Below are 11,482 nucleotides of genomic sequence, written 5' to 3'. Positions count from 1 at the left end.
ACTATATAATGTGTCTATTCATCAATATTTAAATAGTCTTTCAAGATAAACAATGTTTGGGACGAGCACCCATCCTTCTAGAATATTTTATCATGTTGATAAAAGTATAATGATAAAAGGTTGTGAGAATAAAAATTCACAATAACAAAGACCTATTACGAGGTGGTGGTACATTCTAATCACCTAGATAATTAATAATTAGAGATCAAGCATTGATTCCTTTGTCCTTCAATTTGGACCTTAGAACAACCTTTAATAAGTGGTTATCGAAACTTTAATAGCATAACATGACTAAAATTGAATTACTGAGACCATTGTTGGGCATTTGTCTAGGTAGATCATTTGCAAGTGCTTGCATAGATCATATGATTGGATTTATATATGTGTACAAAATTGAATATCAGAAATTCATGTAAATTAATGAAATATATGGTTATAGTGAATAATATACATTTATAATGGCACTTGTTCACATCTCTTTAGGTTTGTGCAACATTGTTTTTCAACTCATGGGGAATGTCGTTTGGTGAGTCCGTAATAGTTGTGTTACTTAATTATGGACGGAATCTCTCATGTATGAGGGTGATCTTTTAACCAAGATCGGTGAGCTTTTAGAAGTTCAAAATTTATGTGTCCATAACCCATGCATACCATGATGCATCTAAATGCATCCATGTCCCAAAAATGAAATACATTCCCCACCCTTCCACCACATATACAACCTTGAAATCTCCTAATTGTATATAAATTATAGGTGAAATCAATTACATATCTATGTAGCTAGAATCCGACAATAAACAAAAACATCATTTCACACAATTAGCATAAAACCAATTGTTTCATACCATTCACACAAACCATTTGCCTTGCAATACAATGAACAAGAATCCACGCCATTAGTCGAGGATGTTGGAGAACCAACAACAGGATATGAAAATGGGCAGTGGTGGGAATCAGTCAATGTGCACATGACAGCGAGACCATACAGGGGATGAGAAGGAGGGTGGATTTAGGCGAGGGGGATTTGTGCTGTAGAAATTGACAAATAAAGTAAGAAGAGAATATTAGGAGAATGGACAACAAGATATGGCAATGACTGCATCATTTGTTGAGGACATATACTTTGTTGTTTGACAAGCATACCATTCATTTATGGAGGATGTTTGCCAACACATATAGTTTGTCGAGATTTTTTGGAGAGAGAGCAAAATGTTATGCGAGTGTGCAATGGGAGTAATGAGTGGATGGGTGGAAGATAGGACGAAAGTGATAGCAGATGAGGGTATGAGAAGCATAACATACTTGAGCAAGAGGAATTTGCGAAGTAGGATTTGAGAACCAAGTTGAAATAGACAAGAGACATGAGAATGCAATGAAGAAAAGAAAGAAAGACAAAGCAACATGACAAAGGATAAATCAAGTATTGGCAAAATGTTCACAAGCTTACCTTACAAATTTTCTAATTAATGCAATGGAACATGTTTTTTTCCCTACATTGACAAATATTAGAGTAGTTATATCTTTGTTGATTATGAAAACTTGAATGATTCATTGCGAGCTTATGGTCACTTTACTTATATTGACCTCAGAGTAGAAATGTGTTGTATTGAAAGAACATTTTTGGACAATAGTACGCAAACTCGCAAAGCAGAAAGAATAACTTATCTCATGTTACAATTGTCACCCTTCTATTTTTAATTGGCATTTATTAATGTGGCCCTTCTATTTTAATGGACATTTCTTTAATTTGGCTCACATTGTATTAATAGCTCTTGCTAAGATTTATAAGTGATTAACTCTCTCTCTCTCTCTCTTTGTATATATATACATGTTTCTAAAGAAAGAGGCATCCATCACATGTGATTTGCATGCAATGTCTAATTAACTCTTAATATTATATTGAATTGATTAATAAAATAAATGTTCTTTTGAGTAAGGGTACATTTAACGCTTATAGAAAATACACCGAGGATGTGGATATTTCGTGGAACATAAATGCTAGTTTTGTGAAAAGATCATATCATACCTAATGTTTTGTGAAAAGATTATATCATACAATATATTTCATGCTTTACAATAATGTCAAGTTCAAATCTTTATATTAAGTGGATTAACATTGCTTACCCTTTTGACTAATATTATATTTTGTGCTTCCTTAGTGTACAGAGAGGAGGGGCAGAGGGTGCAGTTATTGCACATGTCTTTAGCTACATTTTATATTAAAGTTAATTAGTACCCTATCGGCTGCAACTGTGATTTAGTGCATAGTTTTATTCTTCATTGTGTATAAGTAATTCCCGAACAATCTTCTTCGCAAGTAGATTGATATGGATACGTTCAATACTTTTCGAAACACACGAGTAGGATGAGGTATGTTTTTTAGTGCATATCTGTTTATATCAAGTTGCTCAATACCTACGAATTCCTTAAGGACACTAATCACATAAAAACAAACGATTAGTACCACTGAGGTGAATTGATCAAAACATCCTTAAGTTGTCTAAAAACCAAGGAATTTCAAAGGAAATTCACCAACATGTAACACATGAAGTTTTTCATGAACATGGGGAGACAACAAATGTCGACACATCTGCACCACTCGGCCTTTCCCTTGATGAGGCAAAATACCAAAGAAGAACCAGGTGTCCTTGGGGTGCTGGGTTTCAAAGCAACTCGACGTGGTGTAGAAGCAATAATGAAAATAAGGGAACGTGAGCTACACCGCCTAGAAGCCATGGCTAGGGCACTCTCTACATTGGGACCACGGGTCACACCCACACCAAAACCCTTTGACCCCCCACTTCTTTTCGAGAGGCATAGGTGGAAATAAAATTAGGCTTAGTGTAAAGTCACTTCCTTTATCGAGTATACCACGTTTTGTACACTACTAGAACTCTTTTAGCTTAAGTTCTATTTTTACTTTATTTTATTTTAGTTATGATGACTGGATAAATACTCATTTTGTTGTAAACCAATTGTCTCATGGGCCAAATTTGGCCTTAAAAGACATTAATATATCTTTCTTTCTTTATTTCTCTTCTCGTGTTTTCTAGTTCCCATTTGTATTCATCACTCTCTTACTCAAAACCATTTGGAGAAAGACCTTATTACAATTATTACATGTCAAAAATGACATATGGAACCAAAAGCGAATTGTTTTCATATAATGTGTGGACCTAAGCAATGCCTCTTGATGTTTAAGAACGTCACTAATGAACTTTGCAAGTGAGAGTGACACTATGCTTGTAAACACATAACCCTTGTTTTGGAGATATTGACACTTGACTTACTATGCATGCAAAAGCTTTCCAATATACGCACGATAAACATTTGGCTATCTTCGAATGTACTTGCAAACAACACATCACATACATATAATAATAACACAATAACCACATTTCCCAATGCTCCACTAACTCATCATACCTTGTGATTCATTAGTGTACAAACCAAACAGAGTTTGTAATAGTGGCCATCATTGATGAACACTAGGAGTGCTACCAAAAAGATCTGAAATTCCATCTCCCACCTGAAAAATGACATTTCATCTCTACATAGATTCAAGAAATCATATGTAGGTTCAATTGGTACCTCAAGTTCTTCTATGAGTATATGAAGATGCTCTCAAGGAGCGAGGGAGGGAGAGAGACATTATTGTGGAGGAGTTCCAGAGACAAAGATTAAATCGTAGAGAAAGAGAGGAGTGTTATTGGTAATCTTGTGGCGTCAATCCACATTTGAGGTTTAATTTTTTAAATTTCAATAATGACAGGGGTATGTTGGGAATTAAGCGAAATATTTCTTGATGGGTAATAGGTATGCCAAAGTTGCTCTCGATTTTGATAAATTCGTTGATTGCCCCTAGGACCAGATGAAGAAGAACGTGTGCGGACACGTATAGAAGCCATATTCTGGATCTGCTATGTTCGGGGTTTCCTCGACATGAGCAAAGAACTGTCCTCCCCATACGCCGTGGACGACCTCCTTGCTTCAATTCCTGGTAGGCTCTTGTTTTCCTCCTCTTCCTCCTTCTCCTTCTCCTCATCTTCTTTCTCGACGTGTTAAAGCTTTTGTACCATCCTTTGATTGAAGAAGATGAGCTCCATATACATCTCATGAGGTATAATAAATGAATGATATTTCAGCTATTTCAGGGAATTTTTAGTTAACCTCACGTGGATAATCTATGGAAAGAGTTGAAGAATGCTTGGGAAGAATAGTCATCGATCATGTAAAGATGAAGCATAATAAAAGAGCATCATTCAAAGAATTTAAAGTGATCCTTGTTGATGATCCATAGATGAAAGGAATTTGAAGAATGTTTGAAAAGTTTTAAATCAATTCTGTAAAGAAGAAGCATCATAAAAAAGCATTTAGAATTTATAGTTTTCAAAGTTTTCCCATGAATTCTTTCGTAGATGATCTATATGGAAGGAATTGAAGAATGAGCATAATAGAAGAACATTATTTCAAAGAATTTTCAGTGAACTTCATATTGATGGTCTATGAAAGGAATTGAAGAATGTTTAATAAGTATAAAACAATTATATACAGATGTAATATTTAAAGGTTGAATATCTATACGTTTTCGTAGGTATTAGTGGTGCAAAACAAGCCAGACTTGCCAATGTCTTGAAGGTAAGAGAAAACATTGTCCAGCTGAAAGCATAGCAAAGTGCACAACATTTTTCTGAAGATATCTATCGAGTTTACAGACTCTGATGAACTGTTTGGATCTGAATTGAATGACCTTTCCTGTATATAATAGTATTCTCATTGTAAACTTTTATTGCCATAACTTCATCATTACAGTAGAATGAATATATGCTTATGCAACAAGTTTAGAATATCTTTATGATCTTCAAAAGTAGAGGATAATATTTTAGTCTTAGGACCTTTTGATTCTCAGTTATAAAAATAACAGTCCATACAAACACATGTATAATACATATTTATGTGAAGAATCTTGAGAAAGCTTGTTGACTTTAAGTTGGTTAATCCTATGTCATTACACAGGACAAGTTAGATAATTTGTCAGGTATCTCTTCTGGCTATTTGGAATCGCTACCGCAGAATGTTAAGAGACGTGTAATTATCCTGCAAGATTTACAGGTATTTCCTTAACATACATGCCTAGGTTTACATTTGATTAAGATAACTTAATCATTATATTATTTAAAGAGAATTTTCTGAATCTAGAAGGTGCTCTTCTGTAGTTTTCCTGTTTGTTGCAACTTGGCACTGCATCTAGAAGTTCTGAAGATGAAGGATAGTTTTACCTCTTACTTTCAACAATATTATTTACAAATTTAATTGATGCCTGAGAGAATATCTCTGTTTGCTGTACTTTATTGTGAATGGTTTCCATTTGCTAGTTTGACAATTGAGTTTGAAATAAATTAAGAGAGAGATTTTATTATCATCTTCAGAAGTCAATATGATCTATGAGACAAAAATATAATATTTTCACGTAGTACATGTGAAATAGAGTGGCAATTCTCAATATTCAAGAACTTTGCTACCGAATGTTGCAATTGAGAGTGCACACTGTAAATGTGATAAATTTGTGCAAGGATTGGGTTGGGTTGAAGATGGGTTGAAAGCATATTGTATGTGATCAAAGGCAAAACATTGTGTCAACATGTGGTACTTGGATTGCCAAACCTGTTTTAAGGAAAAATGTGCATAGTCAACTAGTCTCATCACTTGTGCCGCAATGTTCCGTCTCACATCAAAGTGAGTGTGAACTAAGTCGTATGGAAGCAATGGTTCAGATTGTACACAATGGGATGGACATTTTGGTGCTTTTGGCATTTTCTCATTCTTTCCCAACGAACTTAGAGAGAAGCACCAATGTCAGCAAAGTGTCTGGGGGAGGGAGAGATAGATAGATAGATAGATAGATAGATTATATTATCGTCTTCGGAGGTCAAATATGACCTATGAGACCAAAAATATTACATTTTACGTGATACGTGTGAAGGTGAGTAGCGACTCTCGATGTTCAAGAAGTTTACCAATGAATGTTGCAATCAAGAGTGCACATCGTGGTTGTGAGAGAAATTCGTGCAAGGATTGGGCTCGATCGAAGAGATGTGGAAAGCATGGTCGAATATGATCAAAGGCAGAGCATTGTATCAAAGTGTGATACGCAGACTCTTGAACTTGTTTAGGGTAGAGAGAGAGAGAGAGAGAAAGAGAGAGAGATTAATGTCTTTTAAGAGGCCAAAATGGCCTATAAGACCAAACAAGAGATTACATCTTAAGTGTTGTCTCATCTATGAGAACAACAAATCAAAATAAAATAAATAAGTCTTCGGAGGTTAAATATGGCCTGTGAGACCAAAAGTATAATGTTTTCACATGATGCATGTGAAAGTGCATAGCAGTACTCGATGTTGAAAAACATACTAAAGAATATCACAATTGAGAGTGCACATTATCAGGAGAGAAATTTGTGTAGGGATTGAGTTTGGTAGAAGATGTGTGGGAAGCATAGTTGAATGTGATCAAAGGTAGAGCTTTGCATCAAAGTGTGATACTCAGACTCCCAAACTAGTTTAGGGCAAAATGTTCATAGTTAACAAGTCTCATCACTTGTGCCCCAACAAAGTGAGTGTGAACTAAGTCATATTGAAGCAATGGTTTGGATGGCAGACAATGGGACGGGCTCTAACATGTATTGATATGTGCGGTCTCCCCGTTGGCTGAAACTATGGTTTTGTAGTTAGGTGCAACATATGTAATATGATGTGTGAAACATGAGCCTCCACATTTTTCCCATGTCATGATAATAGGCTTTATAAGAAAACCTCATTTGTAGAGGAATCTATTGATGCATCGTGAAGTGAGTATTACAAATATACAATTGGAACACAAAATTTTGCTTTTATGTGTCTTTTTTATCTTTCTGCTTGCTTCTCATGCAATTCTAGGAAGTCGATCTGAGGTACTATTCTGTGTGAGAAAACTGTTATGAACAATTATAAGATGCCAAAGAGGCTAGCAACAACTTAACAATAGGCTGAAAAAAGAGTTGAAGGTGTAGATTGGAGAGAAAACAACAATACATTAAATGCTTTAATGAAGTAGTGGTTGGTTCTAAAAGTCAACTGTAATCAATGTTGGAATAAAGTAGATCTAAAGAGAGGAAATTTGCAGAAGGGAGAGATCAGTTTTGGGGCCATGATCTTGAAATGTGTATTGAACGACTCTTTCCATGGCCATGATCTCGATGGGAAGTGATCCTATCTTGTTTAGTGTGTCCATTTTCTCTTTTTTCAATGCTTCCTTGAGCTTAATCTTGCCGAAACAGTCATTTGCTTCTAACCAAACTTGCTTACATGTATTAACGTCATCATTGAGTTTTGCAACCTTTCTCTTAGGATTCTCATTCTCAGCAACAATAACTTGTAGTTTCGCATTCTCACTCATGAGTAGCCTAATATCTTCACCCTGATTGTTTATGTTTACTTTAAAGTAACAAAATGACTCATAGGCAAAGTCTCCGTCGTGGCTGAATTTGTTGCATTGAGATCGAGAATCTTTGGTGTTTTATGACTTTCCAGAAACAACATGATGAGCATGAAACAAAATTTATGGAGGAAAGAGCAGCTTTGGTTGCCAAATATCAAAAGTTATACGCACCACTATATGAAAAGGTTGTAAGTTTTTTCAAATATTTTTGTATTTGAAGTTATCCGTCATGAATTTGTATGTGTGATTTCTCTTTTGTCAGTTTCTGAACCATCTTTCATAAAATTTTCTCCAATGTTTTATTTATTTTCCATTTGAGTTGAACTGTGTTAGAAAGGGGTAGGTTGGAAGGAGAGATGATGACTGGGGATCTGCCAAAATAGTTGTCTTACTGATTTAAAATTATTAATGAAGTTTGTGGATTCTGTCTATCAAAAGCAAGAGATGACATGGTTCTAGTTACCGATGGCATTCTTTGGGTTGTGATTTGCAGCGTTATAATATTGTTAGCGGAATAGTTGATATTGAACCATCAGCAGAAGCAGAAACTCCTGAAGCAAATGTATCTAGTAAAGCAAATAACACTGAGGGTATAGAGAAACTTTGACCATAAGCTATATCATGCCAATCCTATTTTACCTACTTACGTGGGTTACTTGTTTTATCAGAGAAAGGAGTGCCAGATTTTTGGCTTACTGCAATGAAGACAAATGATGTTCTTGGTGAAGAGGTGCTTAACTTTGTCGTTTAGTCATAACATCAACTGACTTCTTGATAAATCATGTCTTAACAACTAAAGTTTTCCAGATAACTAAACGTGATGAAGGACCGTTGAAGTACTTGAAAGACATACGAAGTGTCAATCTGGAGGGAAAGAAAGGGTTCAAGCTTGAATTCCATTTTTCTGAGAATCCATACTTTAAAAACACACTGGTACTCTTTTAATTAGAAAGATTACTTATTTATGTTAAATTTTGGGTTATGTTATAGAACCACTCTCATCATGACTATGGCAGTTGACAAAAGTCTATAATATGGTTGAAGAAGATGAACCAATCTGCGAACATGCCACAGGGTAGGATTGCGTGGTCACATATTTAATGTTAAGGATAAATAATGTTTTAAATCTTAAAGTTTCAAAGTTGTTTTCTACAGGACTGAAATAGAATGGTACCCAGGGAAAAACGTAACACAGAAAGTTCTACAGAAGAAGCCTAAGAAGGGTTCAAGAAACACAAAGATTCAAACCAAGATTGAAGATTGTGATAGTTTCTTCAACTTCTTTGATCCTCCAAAGGTTCTGGAAGATGATGAGGACCCTGATGAAGCAACAGTATGTTTGCATACCTATGTGATTCTTTAACTTGGTTTTTGGATTGCATGTAAATAGTTAGTAGAACTAATGGTTTATTCCCTGAGTTTGATGTATATTCATCCATATTATCATTCTTTTTATGAGTGTATTACTTCTATTCTTTTAACAGGCCGAGGAATTACAAGATCTTATGGAACGAGATTATGATATAGGGTACATTCCAATATTAAGTTCTTATCATGGTCCAGTTTTTTGTTCAAAAATCTACTTTTAACTTGTCAAATTTCATGGTTTACTCAACTAGGTTATTTTATGTTTATGCCTGCCATAACGGCAGTATCTATTTGGTGGTATAGCTAGAGTTCACATTTCTTAGTGAAAAAGTAGGATTGTTACTTTCCCTTTTGTCTCGTTTCAATATACATATCATGTGACTCCAACAATTTATTTGTTGTACCCTAATTAAGGTATGATACTTCATGTCATTTATTTATTTATTCTTCACACCCCATGAAATAATACTTTTATCCTATACTCTATATTTCTTTCGTTCTCTGTTTTATCTAGACATGTTTCTGACAACTCACAAATTTGTTATATTTTACACCCAGATCCATAATTAAGGATAAAATCATACCCCATGCAGTATCATGGTATACTGGGGAAGCATTGCAAGGCGAAGAGTTTGAAGAACATGATGAAGAAGAGGAAGATGGGGAAGAAGCAAAGGATGAGGAGTAAGAAGATAAGGATGATGACTACGAGCAAGAAGAAGAGACAAAGTAGGTCATGTGAATTTGATTTAGATACATTCTCATATTGATTCATTTTTATGTATTGTTTGACTTGCTCTACTGTCTTTGCTTATTTATGTATGCTAATGTAATTAAATAATATTAATACTTTTTGCTAACAAAGTAAGAAATATGTACAGATAATTTGTTCACAATCAGGAGAGGGTGAGCAACCACCAGAATGCAAACTACAGTAGATAGTTTGGATGGTTCATGAAAGATTCTTTTGCATTATTGTTAACAAAGTAAGAAATGTGGTGTACAGAAAATTTGTTCACAATCAGCAGAGGGTGAGCAACCACCAGAATGCAAACTACAGTAGATAGTTTGGATGGTTTATGAATTATTGTTTTCCATTAATTGTTAGGCTTAACAACATATACTAATATTGCATGGTGTAGTTTGATTTTGACTTTAAAAGAATGTAGCTCATCGATATCTGATCCAGATATATTCCATTGTTTTTACAAAGAACTTTTCTGGAGCTGAGATATAAAGAATACGTGAAGAGTTTTCAAATTTTTTATTTGAAGATGTTTTTGGTTATGAATAGGATCATTGTTCACACATTGAACAGTTGTAGACAGTTTTACCAGAATAATTTGATTGATTTAAAGATAGTGGTTCATTTATTGAGCATTCTGTACTGTTGTGAAACACAGTCAAGATATTGTTTTTAACTTTCTTCATTGTCTCATGGTATGATGGCTAGAAGCTTGTTACTGTGCTTCATTTTTCAATGGGACAAATACCTTTGAACGCTACATGTATATTTGAATTTTTTCATGTTCCATTTTGTAAATTCCTTTTACATAGGTATAAGTTTAGATAAATTTTTGAAAGTTCAGAATCTCCTTTCGGCAGATAAATTTTTGAAAGTTTAGAGTACCTGTAGGCTGTTTTCATGAAATTCTTAAAAAGACCATAAAAAAGAAGTACATTGGTAATTTCACCATTTTATCCTTGGTCTTTTCATGATCCTATTCCCTGAATTGTTTGATTTTCTGAGCCTATGGTGTAGAGTTGTAAATGCTTTTTAGGTTCTTTTCGGGAAACCTCCCTCAAGGGGCATCATTGACCACTTCTCCATTTTTGTTCTCTAAGTTGGTTTATTTTTCAAGTCGAATGTGTAGAGATTTACATGGTTATCACATCCTTCAAATCTTTCGAAAGTTATAGTCCCTTGTTCTCTAGAAAGGATCAATGCCATTAATCATGCTAAACGAGGTTTTGTTAGTATGCGATCAAATGTGTTTGTAGTAGTGTGGAAGATTGTAGATTTAGTTCAGACATACAAATTTTCTTGTGCCCATGTAATGTTGAATTACATCAATATGCATATAACAATGACTTGCCCATTGCTAACCAAGCCAAGACACTTTGGATGTATAATAAATGCCAAACTATTTCGTGTAGGGTTTTGTATTGCATTATTAGATAATATGTCAAGTCACCTAAACAATGTGATAGTTATGTCGTTGGAATTAGACGTTTTATGTTTGGGATTTATTGGGAACTGTTTTCATTGATGAATTCATTTGAGTCTAGTTACGAGTATCTCTCAATGAATACTTTGTGATGTGATGTTTAACTATAGTTAGTCAATTGGTGTTTAGTAATGACATTGATGGATATAGATTCTCAATGCCTATGTTTTCAACATCCAAAGCTCACATTATTGCTTCGTTATGACTTAGCTCACATATCCTTTTGATCTAAAAGTGAGGAGAGACTTCTAAGTTCTATCGAGGTTTTTCCCTAAACAAGCATGGAATCAAGGTATCGCATGTAAACACAACGTGCTGCATTTTATTACATTGAAGTTTGATTTCCACATTCTTGCACATATGCTTCTCACAATCACAATGTGCGCTCTCAATTGCAATACTTACAAATT

The 11,482-nt window shown here is 34.6% G+C and overlaps 1 protein-coding gene across 1 annotated transcript; it reads left to right on the top strand.

Moving 5' to 3' along the window:
* Window positions 1–7,933: 7,933 nt before the first annotated feature.
* Window positions 7,934–10,227, top strand: LOC147848714 (nucleosome assembly protein 1;3-like). The gene is made up of 8 exons (XM_087338202.1): window positions 7,934–8,066; window positions 8,145–8,206; window positions 8,284–8,409; window positions 8,493–8,551; window positions 8,632–8,809; window positions 8,961–9,004; window positions 9,403–9,549; window positions 9,739–10,227. The coding sequence occupies exons 2-7, from the start codon at window positions 8,177–8,179 to the stop codon at window positions 9,530–9,532; spliced, it is 567 nt and encodes a 188-aa protein (XP_087194328.1). The 5' UTR covers window positions 7,934–8,066; window positions 8,145–8,176; the 3' UTR covers window positions 9,533–9,549; window positions 9,739–10,227.
* Window positions 10,228–11,482: the final 1,255 nt, after the last annotated feature.

The sequence above is a fragment of the Azolla caroliniana genome, unplaced genomic scaffold, assembly GCF_043228905.1.
Source record: "Azolla caroliniana isolate FFs.n. ecotype wild unplaced genomic scaffold, voAzoCaro1.0.p SCAF_252, whole genome shotgun sequence".
NCBI classification, from domain to species: Eukaryota; Viridiplantae; Streptophyta; class Polypodiopsida; order Salviniales; family Salviniaceae; genus Azolla; species Azolla caroliniana.
This window is presented reverse-complemented; position numbering and strand designations above follow the sequence as displayed.